Source organism: Acomys minous (assembly GCF_964271855.1).
Source record: "Acomys minous genome assembly, chromosome: 3".
NCBI lineage: Eukaryota > Metazoa > Chordata > Mammalia > Rodentia > Muridae > Acomys > Acomys minous.
Window position 1 is genome coordinate 18,048,431 of NC_140485.1, and position 24,669 is coordinate 18,073,099.

The following is a 24,669-nucleotide window of genomic DNA, read 5'->3' on the forward strand; positions in this document are numbered from 1 at the left end:
AATATCTTGGCAACTTTTCTCTAAGCGCAAAACCAGTGAACAAAAAGCTAACAACAAAAATCATAAAGAGAGACAAAGAACAATTGATCTCTTAAAGTGACTGGTCCAGCATGGGAGAAGCAAGGTCTCCTGGAGATGCTGAGTGTTGCTGGGTGTGTGAGGCTTGCTGGGAACTGGCAAATATATTTATTTTGGGAGATTTGGGTTTTTTTATTCATTCATTCATTCATTCATTCATTCATTTGAGTTTATTGGGATTACTTACAATGATGTGGGTGATGGGCTCCTTACCCACCGAAACATGGGTGATGACTCGAAAGCTCTCTGAACGGCCAGCAGCCAGCCCGGCCTGTCAGGGATGTCTTCTTTTAACAGCTGCCTTATAACCTTGAGAAGGGGCCTTGTGACTTTCACCCATTTCAATTTTACCGGACTTGTGAGGTTTAATTCTTGTTTATTTTTTGAGTCTTAGGAAGCTCCCCCACCACCCCCGGCCCCCAATGAGGAACTGTTCCCACTGGAAGCCAACCTGCTTGCGCATACCAGGCAATCTAGTACTCCGGATCCGTGCAGGTAATTTTAGATAGACCCCTGCTTAGTGACTTTGGATCCACCTAGCCTGGGGGTGGGGACAGAGTGAAGAGAACAAACGGGATGTGATTTCCTCTATAAAGGCTCCTCCCAAGAGCCTGGAGCACACCTATCAGCAGGTGCCCACTGCCCTCCAGGCTTAGTTGGTTGTAGGAAGAGGCACCCGTCCAACTGGGGCTCTGCCAGTCGTTATGGCCTGCTCCTTGGAGTCTGCTCTGCTGCTGCTGCTGCTCCTGGGTGAGAACCTGCCTCCTCCCTGCCCCCTGACCCCTGCCCTCACTCATTCTGATCCTCAGGGACAAGGTCAGACTGCAAGAGAGTGACTAAAGAAAAAACTGCATCACTCGAAGGGATGCTCACAAATGGCTCGTGATTTTTGGCAGGGACCCGTAACATCCCGCCTCTGCTGTTCAATGCCTTGCACCCATCTTTGGCTTCAGCTGAGCCAACCCCTCTCAAATCTGGCCTTGATACCTGTGCCCCAGGAACTTTTTTCTTTCTCTTTCTCTCTCTTTCTCTTTCTTTCTTCTTTCTTTCTTTCTTTCTTTCTTTCTTTCTTTCTTTCTTTCCTTCCTTCCTTCCTCTCCTGTCTCTTGCTCTTGGGGGTTCCACACCGATTGCCCCACCGCTGATGTTCTGCCTTCCAGGGCTGCCTCTTCTCCACAGGGGGCAGCACAGGAAGGGATCGTGTCATGGGCTGTGGTGTGAGGAATGGATATTGGTAGGATTTAAGATGGGGGAGAGCTTAGAGCAAAGATGTGCCATGTTGAGTAGAGCGCACTTAAGGGAGATGGATGAGAGGCCAGAGCAAGAGGATGGGAAAAGGGCGCGCCATAAGCCAGAGTTTGGTGACTGGAGTCTTGGCTGGATTTAGGTTATGTCCAGTGGCAAGGTTGGGCAGAGCTGCCAGGTTGACCGCCTTCTGATGCTGCTCCTCCCACGGTGTCAGGCATTCTCTTTTCTGAGTGGGTTGTCATCTTGTCATTTACCTGCATCTTCGCTGAAACTACTCATGGACATGCAGCTGTGTGTCTCAGGAAGCAGCCCCGTGGCCTGCCATCGGGCTCTGTCTGAATCCACAGCTGGAAGCTGTGCTTTTCAATATACAGTACCCTTTCGGGAGAACCTGATGCTCAGAACCCTCTTTTGCTGGTCCAGAGCCAGACTCTGGATGGGGCAGGATCGGTTAGACTCAGACCCAGGAAGGACCTAGCGCAGGGGACAGACAGCACACACAGGTCAGGATGGAAGGAGGACCAGACACCTGGAGATTCAACTAAGGTGTTTCCATGTGTCCGAGAACATCAGTGTGTTAAAAGGATGAGGGGCGCCATTTCCAACATCTCCATTGGCTGAATCAGTTACCCCCAGTGTCCTGTCGGGGGCTGGGGAGGAAAGAAGGAGCCCAATAGACCCTGTGTGGATGCATGCGGCAGTTCTGGAGATGGTGGTGGAGGCTGGACCTCAGCTTCTGGGGAAAGGTCAGGCCCAGCCTTCGAGTGTAGCACCCACTCACAACATGGGTAGATATCCCTAGGACCTGTTCATAGCCTTTCCGAGTCAATCCTATGGGCCATACTCTCTCCCCTTGGGTTTGGGCAACCCCAAAATTCTGGGGGTGTAAAATGGGGTGAGCCAAACACGCAGGACTGCAGTCTGCCCGCCCCTCATCAGGGTCTGCGAGCTCCACCGGCGGGAATCGCTGCGTGGACGCGGCCGAGGCATGCACAGCAGATGCGAAGTGCCAGCAGCTGCGCTCCGAGTATGTGGCTCTATGCCTGGGTCGGCCGGCGCCCGGGGTTTGGACCGGACCCGGGGACTGCATGCGCTCCCGCTGCCGCCGTGCCCTGCGCCGCTTCTTCGGTCGCGGGCCTCCGGCGCTCACGCAAGCGCTGCTCTTCTGCGGGTGCGAGGGTCCCGCGTGCGCCGAACGCCGGCGCCAGACCTTCGCGCCCGCCTGCGCCTTCGCGGGCCCCGGGCCGGCGCCGCCCTCCTGCCTGAAGCCCCTGGACCGCTGCGAGCGCAGCCGCCTGTGCAGGTGCGTGCGGGGCGGGCTGGGCCGCTCACCGCCGTCCGGGCGCGCGCAGGCCCCGTCTCCTTGCCTTCCAGGCCTCGTGCGCTCCTGCGCCCGGTTCCCGCGACGGCTGCCCGGAGGAGGCGGGCACGCGTTGTCTGCGAGCCTATGCAGGCCTCGTAGGTACGGTGGACGGGCTCCGGCGGGCGGGGTGGCGGGCGCAGGGACATCCATCACACGCCCTGGGGTCCCTGTAGGCACCGTCATCACCCCCAACTACCTGGACAACGTGAGCACGCGCGTCGCGCCCTGGTGCGGCTGTGGGATCAGCGGAAATCGGCGCGAAGAATGCGAAGCCTTCCGCAAGCTCTTTACCAGGAACTCGTGCTTGGGTGAGGGGCTAGAGAGCTGGGGGGCCCTTCAAATGTCTACGTTGCCTTTTATTTGGCGTGGGTGAGGGTGGGAGTGTGCACATGTCATGGCACATGGGTTGAGGTCGGAGCACAGCTTGTGAGAGTCTCTTTCCACCACGTGAGCGCCTGGAATAGAATTGGGGTGTCAGTTTTGGTGGCAAGCAAGTGCCTTTACCTGCTGAGCCATCCTGCCGGTCAATGTGAGTCTGGTTTTTGTTGTTGTTTGTTTATTTATGGAATGAGGGTTTTTGAGTAGCTGCTATTTTCGGGGACCAGATAGCTGATCGCAAGAGACTCCTAGAAGTGTCCAGAATCTCTGAGGGCCTAAGGGGATGAGTTACAACGCGCCCAGCGGCCTGGAATTGGCTGAGACTCTACTTTGGCACGAATGAGGCCCGTTTCCTCCATGTGTCCCAACTTACAATGCTGTCCTGGCCTCGGGATGGAATGGCTCAGTTCCAGATTTCTGCGGGCCTGTTTGACGCCTGTCTCTGCTGCATAGTAGCTGAGAGTTAAACTCTCATTAATCCCGATTGTGTTCACCTATAAAGTGGGGACGACACTTGTCAACCTCTCCTGTGAGGATGAAGACTAGCAGTTTTGTGGGTTGCTCTTAGCACATTTACCTGCCATCTCAGGCCATGACTTACAGATCCCCAGGCAGTGTCTCAGTTTGTCCCAAAGCACTGGATCCCTTTTCTAGGGTTTCCTGGCCACGCCTCCTTTAAATCTCTCCACTCCCTAGATGGTGCCATTCGAGCCTTTGACAGCTTGCAGCCGTCAATTCTGCAGGGCCAACTGAAGCCATATCAGAATGCTGGGTACCATTTCCCACAGGTAGGTATGGCGAAGAGGATGAGGAGCTGGCAGCTTCTGCCTTTCCTTCTACACTTAACTCTTCCCAAGCAGACCAAAGTAGGGACATGGAGTGGCCTGGGAAGAGATGGAGGCAGAAGCAGCCCCTCTTTTCTCCTTACTCCCAAGGTGTCCTCGCTGTCTATACTTACTGCCCTGGCTCTCCAGACCCTCCTCTGACTAGGAAGGCGGACTGTGGACAACACAGGTGACTGGGATGTCTCTGGCTTACTGCTCACTGACATGCAACTTCCCTGCCTTTAGATCTGCTGTCCTTTGCAGGTCTGGACACCTGTGTGCCTGTCCCCTGGATGGAGGGCTGGAGTCTAAGGTGGGACTGAAAAGTCTCTGGCCCCCCTGTCAGTAGGCATCTTGAACGTTTTCTTCACCATCCTTGAGATGGTCACCTGTAAAGGAGGCCTCCCTGGGCCCCCAGGGCAGGACAGAGACTAACCCTCCTCTTAGAATTTAAAGCCATCTTCTTCCGAGCAGCTAAGGCACTAAGGAGATCATATGGACAGACCGATAGATAAGACTGCAGCCTGAACACCCCCCAGTTAGCGATACATACCCTTAAGCCTCCCGGTGCCCCAGGCCTAGCATGGACATTGCTTGCCACCGCCTATGACACCGCTGTGTGGGCATGAAAAAGAGAGACTCAGCCCCCTCCTGCTCAGCATCCCACTGGTCCACAGCCTCCCCACCCCCTCATGGTTTCCCAGCACCAGGAGCAGCATGTCAGCTCAATAAACCCATGTGCACCAAGACCAGCCTGGTTTTCCTTGTCATCTGACCTGGAAATGTGGAGACGCATGTGGCCTTGGATACCCCAGAACTACTCTTTGAGTCTGAATACCCATGCCTGGGGCGGCAGCCATCAAGTGAGACTGGGTGCACACTCAAAGATGGCGTTTGCTGGTATTACCAGCCAGCTCCTGGCTTTAGTGTAACAAACAGGTCCAAGTGGGTGGAGCAAATGCACGAGCAAGCTGGGCTTGGGCACATCTGTCCTCAGGGTTCAAAGGATGCTGTGATTGCTAGTCTTCACACAGCTGCTCCGTAGCTAGGAAAGACCTGGTTAGGATGCTGCACATTGTAGCATCTCAGCAGAGGGTTCTAAGAGACAGGCATTGTTCCTTTCCAGCATTCCTGGATGATACGCTAGTGGTCCAGTGTGCGTCATGGGCCTTTTGCTAAGGAGAGCCACAGCCCACAGGTGACCTGGTTTGGGAGGGATGGCTTCCCAAGAAAGGTACTGGGCAGAGTGAGAGCGGCCGTGGGTCCAAACTCTTCCTTCCCCTTTCACGAAGAGGGGAGCCCAGCCTTCCCCACCGATGTGGAGATGGACACCTCTGCATGCGTGGGTGGGGGAGTCAGGGTGGAAGTCATCATTGTGCCCTGCTTACTACGGCAAAGTCGCTCAGACACAGAATGAGACGTCTGTTAAGCGATTTCCTTGTGGTTGTGCCCAACTCCACTGCTTGTTTGACTTTGATATTTAGCATCAAGTGTAGACCTTACATTTTATTTTACATGTGTGCCAAGTGTACATACATGCACCATGTGCATGCAGGTGCCCACAGAGGCCAGGATTACCTGGAACTCCGGTTCTGAGAGGCTGCAAGCCATTTGACATGGGTGCTGGGAATAGAGCTCTTAACTGCGGAGACATCTGTAGGCATTTTTAGAAAGTGGAAATGATTCTAAATAAAAATACAATTCTGGATAGAACGTGTAGACATAAGCCTTCCAAAGCTAGTAGGAAGATGAAAACAGTAAAGTTCCCCGGCTGTGGCTGGTTGCTGTCCTAAGGTTAGGCACCTGCAAATGTATCACACACTGGGGCCAGAGTCATTTATACGGTAAAGGTGTGATTACGGTATAGATCTTGAGGAGGGTCACCCGAGCAGGCACTAAACACAATTTCATGTTTCCTCTATAAAGTCAGTGTGGAGGGAGGTAATTCAAGGACAGACAGAGCTTGGGTTGATGCAGTCACAGGAAAGGGATGCGATGTCTGAAGCCACTGCAACCGGAAGTAGGCAGAGTCTGGATCTGAGAGCCTCCAGAGCGGCACAGCTCGGTCAGATGGTGAGAACAAACTGCTTTAAACAAACAAACAAAAAAACAAAACAAAAGAAAAACCCTACCAAGGCTGGCAAATGCTCCAGCAGTCCCCCTGTTTACTTGTTTGGTTTTTGTTACTTCTATCTAAAAACAGGTCCTGGTCTACGTCTGGTGCTGTCTGGCAATGTGCATTAAGGCTGAGCCCCGCTTTATCTTCCCCACGGCCCCCCTATCACAGTGGAGCGTCAGCCTCCACGTCCCTCCAGGAAGCTGTCCTGCGTACACATTCTCAAGACTGTGGTCCTGGCCCTGTGCCAGGGTCTCTGTTATCTGTTGTTGGCATTGATTTCACCGCTGCCAGGTGGCATGGGTGAGCCTGCGGCAGAAGGGCAGGTGCTAGAGGCATCTGTGGGTTTATCGGTGGAAACTTCACGGCTCATGTATGCTCCTCTGGCTGGGGGCCCAGCAGCCAGGTGCAAGGTTGATGTAGAAGCCACTTACTGCCCACGCTTTCCCCGCCCTCCCTAAATGAGTCAGGCATAGTCAAGCCCAACAAACCAGCTCACTTTGCAGGAAATGTGGACACTGGCGGGTGAACTTGATCGGGGACACAACATCCACAGAAGGCGGGGAGAGGACCAGGGATGGTAACGAGACAAGCACAGATGGCGCAACTCTCAGAAACGGGGCTGACCACCTGACCACCTGAGCGGCAAGCCTGAGCCCCAGAATGATTGATTGCTCTTGCTCCCTCGCCCCTTCTTGCATATACTCTGCCACCTGGCAATGAGATACAGGACAGTTACCCCACTGTCTTCTCAGATTGCCAGCTCTGAGTAGGTTCTGATTTTGCTTAATTTTTTTTTTTTAAGAAGGCGAACACCAAACGTATTTTATTAGCACGAAAAAGCAGGCAGAGCAAGGCACAGCAAACAGGAACACACGTTAGCAGTCAAAGGGATAGTGTTGCGTACAAATATGGCATCTCTTTTCGGTAGCCCTGGCCATAGCCAGAGGGGATAGAAAACCACTCCTGAAGCAGCTGGCATGGAAACCGAGGAGCGCTCACTCGGCAGGGGTTACAGAGCACAGGGACAGACACACGAACGGACTTGGCTACTGTAGTGCCAATGTCTAAGACAGAACTGAGAACGCAGTCCAACACTAAGAAACACCACCAAAGCTCGACAACACTCCCGAAGCGGCCGCTCAAGTGTATGATAGACTATTCTAAGTGGCAGAACGGGGCTGAATAAAGTTATTTACAGGCATCATGGTTGTACAGTGCCTTTAAATCTGCAACTTAGACTTTAAGTTTTCTGTTAACTGTAACTGCACTAAAACTGTATAATATAAATTGTACTTAACTAATTCAGCTATGAGCTTACAACTGCCGTCCAGTCATTGCTTATAGCTTAACAAGATTCAACATCTGCAAGCAGTGGACGTCCTGTTCCCTGACGTGTCTGGGCATCATCCAGTCTCATCTCCTTCTGGGTTCCCAAACTCAAGGGCACAAGGAAAGAGTCCAACTTTAAAGAGACAATGTCTCTTACTGGGTTGTTTTTTTTTTATTTTTTTTTAAAGTGGAGAGGTTATGAACCAAATTCTGTTGACAAAATCCTAGAAGGCTAGGATGGTGGCAGCACACAGTTTCTGGGGTATTTCTGCACAACAGCAACAACATGGCTCCACCTTATGGGGCTGCAGACTTACCTAGGCCCAGGTTTTCTACTAGGTCCACATTCCTTCACCCTTAAACAGGTCAAGTGTTAAGACCCATTTGCCATCTCATTACTAAGGATGTGAAGGCAGAAAGGTGAGTTTGAGGCCATGGATTGTATAGTGAGACCTTTTCTCGAAATGCCGAAATAATGAACTAAATGTGTCCCCAGACAAAGGAAGGATATAGAGAAAAAAAATGATAAAATACAGAACTCAAGGGCAGGAATTGAGCAAAGAACACTTAACTCACAGATAGGTGCTGAGATATTGTGTAGCAGTTTCCTCTGAGGTAAAAAAAATCTTCCATCGTAGAGGCAAACTTAAGACACAGGATGGGAAAGAGAAGCAGAACAGGATGGTTTAGGATAGGACGTTTCTAAGGAGGTGGGACCCTCCATCCTACAGGGAAGCTTGTGAAATGATCTCAGAATAGTTTCAGGAAGTTCCTGGAACTGATCCGATTCCCTAGGCTGGTCCTTTCCCGTGAAGTACCCAGGCGGTCAAGCCTGCTGAGAGTCAGGTGAGTCCAGCTGCAAAGACAACCCCTGAACAAGCTCAGCTCCTCGGAAAGGCTCAGGATGAGCAAGGGCTAAGTACAGAGTCCAGCTAAGCAGCCTAGAAGAAACAAAAACATGTCCAGCTGCTCAGACAAACTTAGCTACCAGGAAAGGCCCACCTTCCATTGTAACCCCGCTCTTCAGCCCACCTTGTACCAGCCAATGTGAGACTCATCTGCGGCTCATTTGGCATGCTCGTCTCCCAGATACCCCCATACCTGCTCCCCACCACATGCCCAGAGTGCTCTTTTCCACCATCACTAGAAATGTTCCATTCCCTTCCGTTGTCCTCCCGAGGCCTTGTGTACGCTGGACAAGTGCTCAACTGCTGACCTATACCTATAGCACAGACTAGTGCCTTTCTGCACTTGCTTCTGAGCAGTGAAGGGCAGCGCTCACGGCTCTTTCTCGACAGTCTTCACACCTGTTTCATTCTTTGCTTCCTTTTCCACATTTTTTCTCAAGGTGGTGGCTGAGGCTACCAGCTCCAAGTGGGAAGTCACATTCTCTAACTGACTTTTATCATGAGGTCTAGTCACAAGTCACAGGTGTCTTTGCTGCTTACATCATTTCCTGTTTGGAGACTAGAAGCAGGGCTTTTCACCAAACAGTAGGCCCCCTGGATTTCGGGACTTCCTGCCCATTTGTATTTTCTGCTTGCAGACTGATTTTTAGAATTCAGTATCTCCTCCTTTAAAAATATTTTCTTCTGAAAGTATGTGTAAATGTGTGTGTCTGTGCACATATGTGCAGGTGCCCTCGGAGGCCAGAAGGTGACTTAGGATCCTCTGGAGCAGGAGTTACAGGCGGTTGTGAGCTGCCCACCAAGGGTGCTGGGAACCTGGCTTTGGTCTCCTGGAAGAACAGGATGTGTTCTTCCTTGCTGAGCCTCTCTCCAACCGCCTCTTTTTAAGCAGGGTCCTACTCTGTAGCTGAGTCTTGGACTTACCATATAACCCGGAGATGACCTCATACTTGGGATAATCTTCCTACCTCAGCCTGCAAAATGCTGGGATCAGGCCTAGAGGGAAGAGCACCTACTGTTCTTGGCAGAGAAACTGGGTTCAGTTCCCAGCATCCACTTGATGCCTTACAACTGTACCTCTCACTCATTCCAGGCTAGCATGTACTTCTGGATTCTGTAGGCATCAGATGCATACAGTATATATACACACATACGTACGCTCACGTACACAAAATAAGAATAAACCTTTAAACAACAAAGCTCTAGCATTTAAGGCTTGAGCCACTACCTCCGGCTTAGAACTCAACTTATGATGACCCACTCAAGCCAACACAGTGGTGTAGACCTGTAACCCCAATACTTGGGAGGTAGGAGCAGGAAGATCAGAGTTCAAGGCTATTCTTTACTATAAAGCAGATTTGTGACCAGCCTGGATTACATGAGGTTCTGTCTGGGCAGGAGAGATGGCTCAGTAGTTAGGCACACTGGCTGCTCTTTCAGAGGACCTGGGTTCAGTTTCCAGGACCCAAAGTAGTGACTACTTCCTCTGGTCCCTGTGGGCACCACACACATGTGATGTATAGACATCATGCAGGCAAAACACCCATACACATAAAATTAAAAATGATATTTAAAAAAATCAGTCAAGTAGGGTGTGGACTGTGAGGGGAGATGCACTCAACCCTGATGGGTAAGGCTTTCTCAGGGTGTGGACTGTGAGGGGAGATGCACCCACCCTTCTCTAAGTTCGCCCTCATCTATGGTTTGCAAGGAAGCCCAGTACATTCCCTGGTTTCCTAGTGAGCTTTGGTGGAATCATGCCTGTTTCTTGTTGGGACCTTTGAGGGTCAGGCATTGCTTACATTTTTCCCTGGGAAGGAATTTTAACAACAACAACATAGCTCTTGCTGGTCAGGTGGCTTGCATATGGCTCAGGGACCAAGGTTCCTTCCAACATTTTAACCCATGAACTCCAGGGAAGGTCCCAAATAAAAACATTTTATGTGCAAAAGTTTGGTGTTATCACTTTTCCAACATCCCGTCAGCCACGGCCCAGTGTGGACCCAACCTAATTTTCAGAGCCTGGGTAATGTGGAGAAGAACTTGATGAACACACAGCACTGTCTCGGCTAGGTTTTGTTCTTTTGAGAGTTTCATCATGCAGCCCAGTCTGGCCTTGAGCCTGCAGCAGTCCTGTGCCTTCTACCAAGTTGTTCATCCATTAGGCGATTATCCTGTTGGCGGCTCCAACATTTCAAAGTCCTCCTCAAGTTAGCTGCTGCCACATGCCCACTCCAGGTGCCCAGCCCTCCCCAGCACCTGGTCTGCGTACTCTGGCCCACCTTCCCTTACAAGTGACCACTCACTTGTTTGTTCTCATATTCAATGGCCTCATTCTGCAGCTCCTGGCACTGGGAGTACTACTTTTACCTGGGCACTTGGAGGCCTTCAGACAGGCTTTGTGAGTGGAAATAACCTCACAAAAAGACCAAGGCCAAGGTCAAACATTGGCCAAAGGATAGCATCGTACAGGAGGACTCAAACCTGTACAGCGGGGTGGCAATAACCAAGCTGAGAGTGCGGCAAGATACAGAGACAGGAATTATGGGGACATGGGCAGGGAAAGGAACCTAGTCCTGGAGTCTTGACTGAACTCTCACCAGCTTGAAAAACCAGAATTCTGGGACAATGAAAAATATTTGCTGTAGGGGGCTGGAGAGATGGCTCAGAGGTTAAGGGCACTGACCGCTCTTCCAGAGGTCCTGAGTTCAATTCCCAGCAACCACATGATGGCTCACAATCATCTATGTGATCTGATGCCCTCTTTTGGCATGTAGGGGTACATGCAGGTAGAGCACTGTATACATGATAATAAATAAGTACATCTAAAAAATATTTGCCGTAGAAGCTGCGGACAGAGTTAATATTCCTTTCATACATATTTTTATGTTAACAAGGAACCAGGCTTAAGGTCTGAATGGAGGTGACTTTGGGTTCCTGCATTCTGGAGACCTCATCAATCGTAATCCCTGCCAGGTGTCTCTCAGGAACTACTTGGGGTCTCATGTATATTTCTTAACAACACTTTGAACTTCAAACCTCACCAACATCCTATATGAATATTGTAAAAGCAAAACTAGTCAACCAACCAAACAACAGCAGCCACTACCAAATACAATACAATACAAACAAAAACTCCCAATGAGCTATGCCTCTCTTTAGGAGGCTATACTAACATTTGGTCTTACTACAATTTTGAGAAGTCCACATTGATGCTTTGCAGCATCTTACTCTTCTGTGCACCTCTCTTAAACCCTGTGCTTAATTTGGGATGGGGAAGTCAAGGTCTTAACTATGTAGCCCTAGCTCTCCTGGAACTTGCTATGTAGACCAGGCTGGGATCAAAGGTGTGCACCACCACACCCAGCACTCCTGCACTTAATTAAACGTATTATTAATAAAGTCTCCTTATCTTGGCAACGAAATGCCTTAGTGGCTAAAGATGTTCACCGCTTAGTCTGACCTAAGTTTGATTTCCAGGCTTTATAATGCAAGAGAGAACTGACCACCAAGAATTGTCCTCTGACCTTCACCGTGTGTTGTAACACCTGCATTTCCCACCCCCATATGTAAATAAGCAATATTTTAAAATACCCTGGACTGATGAGATGGCTCATCAGGTGAGGGTGCATGGCTAAAGTCTTGAGCTTGTTTATTCAGGCCACAGTTGGAGGACACTTTCCCTAAGTTGCCTTTTGACCTCCTCATGCATGCTGTGGCATATATGTGCTCTCACTCACATCCATGCACACAAATAACACTTCATAAACTGGCTGCTCCTGACATTCTTTTCAGTGCTTAAGCCAAGAATGTCAAGTTGCAGTCCCTCAGCTAGGGAAAGTCCTGAGGCTGCCAAGGGTGGTAACGTGTGGTTGTCTCTGTGCCCTCACTGCTGACATAATGACCAAGATGTAAATATAAAATAAAATATAAATATAAAATAAACATTCAGAACCCCACATTTTTACCAGATCTACTTTTATTTCAGAAGGAATTTTGTATTATTGTATTTACTTTTGTTTATATACAAGTGCTTCACATTTGCATTTAAAATGCAGACCCCCCTTAATTCTCTTGTTCCTGATTAAATTAGCTGTTATTTTACAATACAAAAAATACCAAAAATTGCAGTCCTAAATGTATGTATAACACCAACAATCCCAGCAATTAAATAGTTTACAATACTTACTCCATATTTACACAAGTGCAACAGATGCTAAATTACACATATTAACAAACTAAGCTTGGATCAAAACAAACAAACAAAACAATGAACTGTAAATAACCAGAAAACATTTCCAGAGGCAGAATTAGTTCAGCAGGCTTCCCTAGTGTTTTGTGCAGAGTCAGACTCTGAGAGCAGCTTTGTTGCTGCCTTCAGGAGAGAAGGTGTCAGTCTCTCTGCATTCTGGAGGGCGTGGAGCTCCAGAGGCTCTGCTCAGCCAGAGGCCATGCTGACGTTCATTCCAAAGCTGTGCTGGGAGGCTGTGACAAGGCTCAGGCTCAGCATTTCAGATTTCCTCAGGGAGCCAGGAAGAACCTTCTGGCTTCTTGGTTCTGCTCCCAGGAAGCTCTCCTATGACGACAGCTGTGTCTAGAGCTGTGTTTTCACCCCAGTCACTGCCCAAATGTTAGCTTAGCTTAGAAGTGTTCAGTAAATATTTGTTGAACAGATTAGGACACCAAGGATCAAAGGTGTTCATAAAAACAGCACCGCCTCTAGGAGGTCACCCCCTGCCTCCCCTGCACACCCACTGTGCTGCGGGGATCCTGCACTGGCAGCTCCCGCAGCTCCCACCCATGGTGCCTCTGCTCTTCTTGTTCGGTCCGATTCCCTAATGAGATCCCATCCTACACTTCAAGCCTTCCAGATACTCTGGTATTTTCCTTTTGTGAGTCTTCTTCCAGGTTAGCTCAGGGGGCAACGGGCTGTTTTCTTGCTATACCTCCTTGGACCTTTCAGACCCCTCTCCAGACTGTGTAGGGAAGACCAGGACAGGGACAGGAGGCTGAGGTGTGGGGAAATGGTGCTATTTATCAACAAATGAACCCTCCCATCCCCAGTTTCTAGTATAAAAAGAACATGGTTCTCAGAAATGTCATTAAAATTTTAGATGAAGCCACAACATTGCAGCCTAGAGAGCCCCTTTGCAAAGTCTGACATTGTTGGGTGACAGTCTTTGAATTTAAAGAGTAAAAGAACAGCTTAGGATCACCCCACAGAGATGCCAGAAGTCACAAGGAGCTTGAAATTACCAACAGTGATGAACACTCTTGCTTCCTGAGTTCTCTTTTGCACTGCCATGTAAACAGACCCATGGCCTGGATCTTCATGGGTCTGTTTGCTTTGAGACACTCTTGCTACGTAGCCCAGGCTACTCTAGAATTCTTTTGTTTTATGTGTACTGGGTGTTTTGCCTGCATGTTTGCTGTGCACCACATATGAACTACCACAAGCACCCAAGGAGGCCAGAAAAGGACATGAGGTCATCTGGAGTTGGAGTCACAGGTGGTTGTGAGCCACCATATGAGAGCTGGAAACCTAACTAGTGTCCTCTGCAAGAGCACCCAGTGCTCTGAACCGCTGAGCCTTCTCTTCAGCCTTTTTGAATTTTTGATCTTCCTGACTTCTGAATGAGGATCACAGCTGTGCGTCACCATGCTTGCTCTCTTCCTAGGTATTCTGAGAGCTTAATCACTGTCTAGAGTTCCCTAACGGGCACAAGGCTACTGAACACACCAGCATGGTGGTACAATGTGTGGCCTTATCAATAGACCAGGGCCTGGTATGATGATTTTCCAGAGCTTGGATACCCAGTATATGGCACAGAAACACATTAGGTGAAACTCAGATGTTAATGTTTAATAAAAATACGTTATGATACTTTTCTGTTTATGTACACCCTGAATGTCTGGACATTCTGGACACTACTGTATAGTTATGTACAAGTGCAAGGTCAGTGTCTTCATGACTATTTTATATACACTCTCATGACACGCAGTTACCGGGCCACAGCCGTACTCTTTCTTGGTAACTGGCTGAGCTGAGCTCTTCTTCCTGTCATTCCCTTCTGCTTTAAGCCTGAAGGGAGCTAAAGCAGATGCAGGTGAAGCTGGCTGTTTCTCCATTCTTGAAGCAGCATTAAATGCCATTTGCTTCTTCCTTCTCAAAGAAAAACAGCATCTCTAAAGGGAAAAACCGTAAGTGGGTAGGTGGGAGCCACAGTACATATTATTACAAGGTGTGAGACTAACATAGAAGCAACTTCTTTGGCCAAAGAAATTTGGTCCTTTGAAAAAAGCAGGGGGAAATTCCTTGTAGGACAAACCCCAGTGGGACTTCCCTCTTTCTTTCTTTCGGCCAAGACTCCCCTGGGTAGTTATGCAGAAGAGCTAGACCACTACAGGTACTTGGAGGTGCTGGGCTTGGCCAAGGATGTGGGAAGCTCCTAACTGCATAAGGGATGAGGTTGGGATCTCTTCTAGAACTTTCTGCCTTGTAATAATGGTATAAAAAGCGGTGTGTTGAGAGGTGAGTCTTATAGCAGTGTTTTGTGCATCAGTGTTCTGAGGTTCAGCTTGGAAACATCACTCCAGGAGCGTCGTGGTGGGATTGTGTTAGTGCGGGGCTTAGAGAAAGGCTTCCTCCCTCGGCACTGCGCTTCAGGGTGACACGCTGCAGGTTTTGTTTTTCTGAGTGTTAACTTCTCCAAACTCATACATTTGAGCATCGTTGGCTAGAGGGCTACTCTAGTCAGGTAATGGCAGAAGTGCCCGGATATCAAGCAGGAGAGGAAAGGTGTGAGGCTGCTGCATAGTGCCAGAATACTGAGCACCATAGATGGGGAAATGCCCTGTCCAGACAGGGGCCTGTGGCACGAGTACAGGACCAGTCATCCCTCTTAATGTGGTACTTTTCTGTTTGAGAGAGGGTCTGTCCCTTCCATTTTCCCCATGTGCTTTTCATCCTCATTAGCATTCACCACCACCTCGCAACCACAGCTGGGGCTGGGAGGAGCCTAGACCAACCTGGACCAACCCCACAGGGGGACATGGACCCAGGCCCTTTTCCCAGTCTGGGCAGATGCTGCCCCAGAATAGGGCGTCATCCCTCTTCCAGTGTTCACTCCATCCCAGGCTGTGTGAGCTGCAGGAAGACAGAGGCAGGCGTTCCACACTCAGTGCTCTTTTCTGCTCAGAGAGGCACATGACATAAGCCAATGCATTTCTGTGGTGCCTGGGCAGACAGCTGCCCAAGCATCAGGCCTAAAGTGACACTAGGCCAGGGCTGGCGGGTCAGTCAGTCCCTATTGCTAGTAGTCCCTATTAAATGTTTCTTGGGATGATAATTATTCTTTCCTGGCTGCAAATTAGACTTTAGAAAAAGAACACATTGCAATGATAGTTACTTAAATTTTACAAGAATGTAGTAATGCAATCATGTAAAAACTTAGGCTTACTAACTTTCCAATTGCTAGATCTATTTAAAGTCTAGGCACTTAGTGTGTGTGTGCACATGTGCATGTGTGTAAGACAGAGTGAAAGAGAAGAATGGATTAAAATTAAACTAATCAAGTTGCTATAGAGAATTATCTATTACATTTGTTAATATTCTAACACCATTGACCTTGACATTTAAAGTAGCCCCCTTTGCTGGGCCTGGTGGCGCATGCTTTTTATCCCAGCACTTGTGAGGCAGAGGCAGGGGGATCTTTGTGAGTTCAGTCCAGCCTGATCTACATAGTGAGTTCCAGGCCACCTAGGGCTACACAGTGAGACCCTGTCTCCAAATAACAAAACAAGGCCCCCACTGATTATACTTTGATAGGACTTCCAAAAAGACAGACCATTATTGGTTTTCAGCTAGAAAAAAGCTACTTCCTGGAAGAGAGTAGAAGTACATCTTGTAAAAAGACAGCAGGCTTCAGATGAGAGCAGCTCATCTGAGGAGTGTCGAAAAGACCACGCTGGAGAGCTGCTGACAGAGCTCATCACCCTTGCAGTTGAGACTCCCAAGAACAGTTTCCTCAAGGGACCTCAGCATCACTTTCAGCTCTCACTGGTTCTACGCTGGTCTCCTCCACCCATGAGTAGAGCAGATAATTCCTGGACTTGTAACTAAATTATTTCCTACACAAAAGTAAAAGGTTAGATGCTGGACACAGAAGGGATGAACCATCAAAACAGCTTGTATGATCATGCACGTGAGTTGGATGCTTCAAGGGTTTCCAGTCTTCTGCCAGACACCTGCTTCCTGCTCGCACCCTCCCCTGTAGACAGCGTGGTGGCCACATGCCTCTCTGTGAGGGAGAGTCCCTGGCCCAGTATCAAATGCAGGTTCCAGGCTGTGCAGGGGGCTGCTGCTTCCGGTTTCTTACTGCGCCTGACTTCTCCTTGTACACTATTGGCATCTGCTGAGAAATGTCCACCAGGGCACTGGCCACAGCGAGACCTTGGAAGAACCCACAAGAGGGGACACATGTCACAGAGCAGCTAACTTTAAAAAAAAAAAAAATCAAATTTCCATTTATATTTCCATCGTGAAAGATATGCCCGGGAGTCCTTCCATTTTTCCTTCCCCTTTCCACCTGGGTGATGGTTTCAGCTGTGTGTTCTTGCAGAGTTTATTTATGCATACCTAACTATTTTCTCTCCTCCACAGCAGATCGCTGAAGCAGTGTGGTCTGCCTCAGAGTGGAAGCATGTGCCCGAGGATGCAGCCATGCTCCGAGTGTGTACCTTCTCCTGCCTCTTATCTAGAAGGCAACAGTGACAGCAGCACTACTTCACAGTGAGATGTGGCTCAGCCTATGTCACTGCTTAGTGCAAGCTACTAAAGTGTGTGTGTGTGAACCATGCTGTACGTGTGAAGCAGAGGGTCACCTTCAGGAGTGGGCCTTCTCCTTCCACCTTGTGAATTCTGGGGTCCAGCTCAGGACTGTTAGGCCTAGAGGTGAGCAGCACCTTTATCAGCTGAGCCATGTCACCATCCAGCATGGCTTGTGTCATGTCTACACCACGGGCAGTGCTCAATGCGGTGTCCTTGGCTCGGTTTTGAATAAACAAGGTTCTTTAATCTCCCATGTGGCAGTGTTCTTATGTGTGAAATGAGGCTGGAATAAGAACAGCACAAAGCTGTGTCTGGGGTCAAACGGTGACCCTTTGTAACCCTGTGCACGATGACACAGAGCAGTCATCAGTAACCTTTACCATTACTCTCAGACACAACTCTAGTGCCTCTCCCCTGCTTTTTCTTTTTGCATTGGTAACCAATAAACCAGGGAAGTCAGCATTCCAGGGAATTTCCTCCAGGAATTCTCACACTGAAGGAAATGGTCAGCTCATGCTGAGCACTCTGCCAAGGCTGCTTTAGTGATCAGAAGACTAAATTTGTTAATCTACTTTATTGGGCCTATAAAGTGAGGAGGAAGCAGAGACCAGTGTCTAGTACACGGTGAGGAGCCCACACTAGTGATAACTGTTATGGTACATATTCAGATGTTTTGGGAGTACAGAGAAAGGTATCACTAAAAAGAAGGGGGCTTAGTGGTATAGCGCTTGCTCAACATGTGCCAGGCCCTTGATCTGATTCTTGGAATAGATTTTAAAAAGTAATGGGAGCTAGTGGTGGCGGCCCACACCTTTAATCCTGGCATTTGCGAGGTAGAGGTAGGCCAGCCTGGTCTGCAGAGTGAGTTCTAGGACAGCCAGGGCTACACAGAAAAACCCTGCCTTGACAGCTCCCCTCCACCCAAGGAATGGGAATAGGACTTGAGCACAATGATACATGTCTGTAGTCCCCTGCCACTGGAGAAACTGAGGCAAGAGGATTAAGTTGGGGGATAACTTGTGCTTGATAACCCCACTGATGGGAGGAAGCATTAAGTAAAGGGTGAGGAAGAAAAAGCTACAGAGCTGTAACCTCTCTATGGCCACCAAAGGCCCTGCCTTTATGAAGCAGGATGTGCGGCAGAGTGCCAGATCACAGAGTCCGTCTGTCTTCAGTAAGGCTAACTTAGGGGCTCAGTGCCTGCGGGATGCCACGGTATGATGAAGACAGTGAGTTCTGACACCATGATACACAAGGCTTCCCTTTTGAGGGAAGATTCCTTCCATTCTGCCAGGTAACTGAAGGCCCTTCTGGAGGGCTCACCAAGGGGACTGAGTTCAGAGCTGGACAAGGATACAGGTGTACTTTCCTACTAAACTCAAGGTTGTTTGGGTTGAGGCAACCCCGAGTCCCGAGCACCACTGCAGCTGAGTGAGGTCCTAAACGTTCACACTGCCTCAGGCATTCCTATATGAAGCTCCATAATCAAGATACTCCCCAAACTTCTCTCCATTCTGCCCTTGTGGTAAAAGAACTTCTCTCTTGAGACAGGGTTCCACTACGCAGCCCTGTCCGGTTTGGACCTCACTATGTAGCAATCTTCCTATCTCTGCCTCCAACTTTAAAACAATATAATAAATTATGACTTACATGTTTGATATCAAAGTATAAAAGACACTGGTCTTTTTTATGTAGTAAGTTGTTAAAATGTTAATGATTGTTATAAAGAAGGAATAAATGGTAGATCTATCTTGGATGCTCAGCAATACCCAAAATGAAAAAAAAAATCCAAAAGTATACAGAAGGGGCTGGAGAGATGTCTCAGCAATTATGAGCGTGGGCTGTTCATCCAGAGGACCTGGGTTCAATTCCCAGCTCCCGCACTGCAGCTCACAACTGTCTGTACCTCTAGTTCCAAGGGATCTGACCCCCTACACAGACACACATGCAGGATGAATACCCATTCACATAAAAAATAAAAACAAAGAAGTCATTAAAAAAAGTATATAGTAAGAATATTTTTTCTATTCCCGCCCCAAATCACCACTGGTACCTGTTTCCTATGGAGATGCTATTTTGGGGGGAAAATGTGCTGAAGACAAAGTGTTTGTAATAAAATGTAATCTAGGAGCTGTGGGGTAGCTTGGTTGGTAGAACGTTTGCCTGGCAGGCATGAGGCCTGGGTTTTCCCCTCAGTGCCACATAAACTAGGAGTGGTGTGCATCTCAGCACTGGAGAGGAGGCGGGGTGATCACAAGTTCAAAGTCGTCCTTGCTACAAATTGAGTTTGAAAACAGTCCAGGCTCCCCCAACCCCAAAAGCCTATATAATTTCAAAGACTATGATATTTCAATGAAATTGCTAGAGAGGGCTGGGAAAAGAATGAAAATTGTCTGCATTAGCCCAGTAGAACTGTACTTTCCAAAATCTCTCTTGTTTTCAAAATACGTCTTTCTGCCTCATATTTAAAACAAGGGTACAAAGCATGGAGGGTCACAACTGTAATCCCAGTGCTCTGGAGGCTGAGGTAGGATGCTGACTATGAGCCTGAGGCCAGCCTGGGCTATGTAATGAGTACTGCTGCTGCTGCTGCTGCTGTTGCTGTTGTTGTTACTATTATTATTATTAATTATTGACAGGATTTCTCTGCAGCCTTGGATGTCCTGCAATTTACTCTATAGACCAGGCTGGCCTCCAGCTTAGAGATCCACTTGCCGTTGCCTCTCCAGGGCTGGAACTACAGGTGTGCACCACCACTGCCTCTCCACTGCCCCACCCCCACCTGTAGTGAGCTATGGTCCAGCCTGGGCTGCATAGCGAGAGCTTACGCCAGCTGTGGTGCACAGCTAGAAGGATCTCCTCGGGCAACACAAGCTTTGAGGACACGGCTGGAAGCGGGGCACTGGGGATGATTATGAGCATATGAAGGAGAACGCTGAATTTAAGGTAAGAATAAGGGTTTAAAAAACAAAAAGGTAGGGATCAACAGAGTCAAGGGGACCAGAAGGAAAGGAGGTGTGGTCTGTAGCACGAATGGCTGAGGAACCTGTGCGCTGTGAGGAGGGTCCTGGACTTCCAGTCCAGGGCAGGAATGCCAGTGGCCAGGGACACGGTTTGGAACTATGGAATTGTGCCAGAGGCAGCACTACTATGCAGTGCCCCTATACCCAGGTCCTTTACCAAGAAGACACAGCTGAGGCTTAGTGCTTCACAGATCAGTATTTGTTACCCCCTCCCTTCCACTCACCTGACTGACCAGGAGGAGGGATCCCTCCCAGTCCTCGAGGGAGCCTCACAAATACAGAGAGGACTGCAGCTTTATTACCAAAGCAGGGCTCCAGGGCAATGGGCTTGGGAACAGTCTGGAGGAAGAAAACACAGAGGTACCATAACTTACCCCACACTTCCGAGTCAAGTGCTTTTAGGGTCAACAACTTTTGGCTATGAGAGGTTTCCACAGCCACATGAGTGCCAAGGAAGGGCTCTCTCAGTCTCAGGGTTGGCCATGTGTGTCTGGTGGCCCATTGGAAAGCCCTGCACACCTGGCACAAACACAGACCCTGATGTTATGGAGACAGCTGTCTGTTTTACATTCATGCTTATTCCATGCATCTTCAGCTCACCAAATGGATCCCTTGCCTACTTATCTGATGCTTTAGCTCTGGGAAATGCATTCAATGACTCATTGGTTAAGAGTGTTTGCTCACAAAGCAACTCAGAACCATCTGTATCTCCAGTTCCAGGGGACCCAGTGCCACCTTCTGGCCTCTGTGAGTGGCAGGCATGCATGTGGTACACAGAGATACAAGCAGAAAAGACACCCATACACATTAAAAATAAATAAATAAAGGAAGGAAGCTAAGGAAGAACCTGGGAGGAAGCCAGCGAGCAGCACTCCTCCATAGTTTCTGCCTCAAGTTCCTGCCCTGACTTCCCTCAGTGAGAGACTATGACCTAAAAGGACAACTCAAGTAAAGCCCACTCCTCACCATGTAGCCTGGTAAAGCCTTGAATTTATAGCCCTCTGCCCCAGCCGCCTGGTGCTGTGAGCCACCAGGTCTGGCTCACCCTGTTCTTAAAGGGCATTTAGGACACTTACTAGCACCATGAAGGAATTCTTGTGCATACTCCTGGCTTTGTTATTACTAAAAGTCATATTTTCTCTCTCTCTCTCTCCTCCCCATCTTGTGTGTGTGTGTGTGTATGTGATTCACACTACATGGTCACACTTTCATAATGAAAAACATGTAAAATTAGAAGTGTGTTTTAGCTACTTTCTCCATCTCCAGACCCTTTTTTATGTTGTGAAATTGAAACACCGAAACTTTGCACTATTTATTAAACAACTCCTCCTTGGTCTTTTTTTTTTCCCCAAGCCTCTGACAGTTACTATTTTATTTTGTCACAATGTATTTGATTATTCTAGATAATTTGCATCTTTCACGTAACACAATTCTTAAGGTTTATATTAGACTTTTCTTCCTTTCAATGGATACTTTCTAGTAGCAATAAACTATACCACTTTGCTGATCTCCTCAGCCACTGACATCATTTGATTGCTCCTACTTTCAGGCTGTCACAAACACTGAAATACAGATAACCTCCCACAGTACATTTTAAAATTGTGTTTGTTTTCTTGAGACAAAATCTTGTCCAGTAGTCCAGGCTGGTCCTGAATTGATGGTGACTGTCCTGCATCTGTGCTCCAAGTGCTGGGACTACAGGCATGTGCTGCTAAGTCTGGTCCACCACTGTCCAAGTGGCTACATCATTTTATAGTCTAAAGAAGTGCATAAAGAGTCCAACTTTCAAGCCAGGCATGGTGGCACGTGCCTTTAATCCCGGCACTTGGGAGGCAGAGACAGGAGGATTTCTGTGAGTTCAAGGTCAGCCTGGTCTACAAAGTGAGTCCAAGATAGCCAAGGCTACACAGAGAAACCTTGTCTTGAAAAACAAAACAAAACAAAAAAAGAAAACAGAAAGAAAAGATTCCAACTTCTAAACATTGTGCTGTATGGGATGGTACATGCATGTGCATGCGTTTGTAAGTGCCTGTGCAGGTGTGCTGTCCATGTGTACATGCGTTTGTAAGTGCCTGTGCAGGTGTGCTGTCCATGTGCACATGCGTTTGTAAGTGCCTGTGCAGGTGTGCTGTCCATGTGCACATGCGTTTGTAAGTGCCTGTGTAGGTGTGCTGTCCCTGTGTACATGCATTTGTAAGTGCCTGTGCAGGTGTGCTGTCCACGTGGGCATGCATGCGTTTGTAAGTGCCTGTGCAGGTATGCTGTCCATGTGCGCATGCGTTTGTAAGTGCCTGTGCAGGTGTGCTGTCCATGTGCACATGCGTTTGTCAGTGCCTGTGCAGGTAATGCTGATCATGTGCACATTCGTTTGTAAGTGCCTGTGCAGGTGTGCTGTTCATGTGCGCATGCGTTTGTCAGTGCCTGTGCAGGTAATGCTGTCCATGTGCACATGCGTTTGTAAGTGCCTGTGCAGGTGTGCTGTCCATGTGCACATGCGTTTGTTAGTGCCTGTGCAGGTGTGCTGTCTCTGTGCGCATGCATTTGTAAGTACCTGTGCAGGTGTGCTGTCCATGTGCGCATGCGTTTGTAAGTGCCTGTGCAGGTGTGCTGTCCCTGTGTACATGCGTTTGTAAGTGCCTGTGCAGGTGTGCTGTCCATATGTGCATGCGTTTGTAAGTGCCTGTGCAGGTGTGCTGTCCCTGTGTACATGCGTTTGTAAGTGCCTGTGCAGGTGTGCTGTCCATGTGTACATGCATTTGTAAGTGCCTGTGCAGGTGTGCTGTCCCTGTGTAGGTGTGCTGTCCCTGTGTACATGCATTTGTAAGTGCCTGTGCAGGTGTGCTGTCCATGTGCGCATGCATTTGTAAGTGCCTGTGCAGGTGTGCTGTCCCTGTGTACATGCATTTGTAAGTGCCTGTGCAGGTGTGCTGTCCCTGTGTACATGCATTTGTAAGTGCCTGTGCAGGTGTGCTGTCCATGTGCGCATGCATTTGTAAGTGCCTGTGCAGGTGTGCTGTCCCTGTGCGCATGGAAGCCTCCCTCAGTTATTCTTCCTTTACTTACTAAGGCAGGGACTCTTGCTGAACCTGGGTAGCCTAGCTAGCCAGCTTGCCTTGGGAATCCTTTCTCTGACTCCCAAGTACCGTTACCTGAGTACTAGGGCTCTGAACTCCAGCCTATTTGTGTGGTAACCACTTCATCCACTGAGCTATTTCCTCAGCCCTGTAAATGTTTTTAAAAAATCTGGGGTTTTCCAGGTGTGGTGGTGTGTGCCTTTAATCCTAGCACTAGGGAGGCAGAGGCACGTGGATCTTTGAATTCAAGGCCAGCCTGGTCTACATAGTGAGTTTCAGGACAGCCAGAGCTGTATAGTGAGATCTTGTCTCAAAAAATAAACAACTCACTCTAAACAAAAACAAAAACAACCCTAACCCATAATGTGTGTGTATGGTGGGGAAATTAATGGTTCAGTATAGCTGTCTTTTTTTTTTTTAAAGACAGGGTCTCACTATGTAGTCTAATTGTTCTGGAACTTGATATGTAGACCAGGCTGGCCTCAAACTCACAGAGATCTGCCTGCCTCCGCCTTCAAAGTGCTGAGATTAAAGATGTGTGCCACCACACCTTTAAAGTATTATGCCACAAAACACTTAAAAGTATAATAAGCGTAATTTACATGTTAAAATCTCCTAAACATGACTGATGATATGGACAACAACTGGAAAAGGAAAGCAGCAGAGTACCTTACAATCTTGGTGTTTCAGCTGACAGAGAGAGAAGGAAACATGAGGCAACACATCACAATACCTGCTGTCTCTAGTTTGCCAAACTCAGAGAAACCTGCCTGAGGTTTGGTAAGTCGTATAGACGTCTGGACCACTTCTCACCTTTATACTTCCCCCAATAAGATCAGGAGGCTCTTCATCTGTTTCCAAGGCAACATTTACAGAAGCAAAGGGGCGGCTGGCCATCTGTTGCATCTCCCGGAGAAGTTGCTAATGAATAATATAGTATGTATTAATATGCTGAGTTTGAGATTGTATTAGTAAATACTAAATATTGAAAATGTTGCATTCTCCCTTATTCGAACTGGTCAAATGCAAAGTGTTGCTTCTGTAACAGCTGAGGAAAAACTGGACATGACCAGGCACTAAGCAGCACAAGGTATTAAATTCTGTTAGATGTGGTACACTACTGTGGTTTATAAAGAGTCCTTACCAGTGAGAGCTAGAGGCTAAAACAGTGGTTGATATAACGCTATGCTGTCTGCTGGCTGAATATATAAAGGACAGAAACTTGCTTCTTCATATTTCTGTTATTAGATTAACGTCAGTCTTTGTGTTAAAACCAGAACCAGCCAGCAGCAGCAGCAGCAACAACAACAACAAAGATGCAGCCCTGACCCATGGCTGACGGGACGTGAGACTGCTCTCCCCAAGAGAGCTGTAACCTGCAACCACAAGTCACTGTGGACTCACAGAGTGGAAGAACAGCAGGGCTCTGGACTTAAGGAGGGTGGAGATGTTAGCACAGGCGCTCAGAGTATCAAGGCTTCAATTCCTTGTTAAT

At 48.4% G+C, this 24,669-nt stretch overlaps 2 protein-coding genes across 3 annotated transcripts in view; one reads left to right on the forward strand and one right to left on the reverse strand.

Moving 5' to 3' along the window:
* Window positions 1-782: 782 nt before the first annotated feature.
* On the forward strand, window positions 783-4,124 carry GFRA4 (GDNF family receptor alpha 4; the record flags this gene model as incomplete). Its single annotated transcript, XM_084774939.1, has 6 exons — window positions 783-828; window positions 2,266-2,629; window positions 2,679-2,788; window positions 2,863-2,997; window positions 3,764-3,859; window positions 3,928-4,124. 6 exons carry the CDS (start codon window positions 783-785, stop codon window positions 4,083-4,085), a joined length of 909 nt encoding a protein of 302 aa, XP_084631065.1. The 3' UTR covers window positions 4,086-4,124.
* An 8,084-nt stretch (window positions 4,125-12,208) lies between these two features.
* The window catches only part of ATRN (attractin), a 115,502-nt gene continuing 103,041 nt past the window's right edge, over window positions 12,209-24,669 (reverse strand). The window contains exons 27-29 of one of the 2 annotated variants that reach the window (XM_084774211.1): window positions 23,988-24,095; window positions 20,321-20,439; window positions 12,209-16,699 (exon numbers count right to left, since the gene is read on the reverse strand). In XM_084774211.1, the coding sequence (XP_084630337.1) occupies window positions 16,444-16,699; window positions 20,321-20,439; window positions 23,988-24,095 (483 nt within the window). In that variant the 3' untranslated portion in view covers window positions 12,209-16,443. The remainder of the gene's footprint in view (window positions 16,700-20,320; window positions 20,440-23,987; window positions 24,096-24,669) is intronic. The other variant, XM_084774210.1, reaches the window with a different exon arrangement.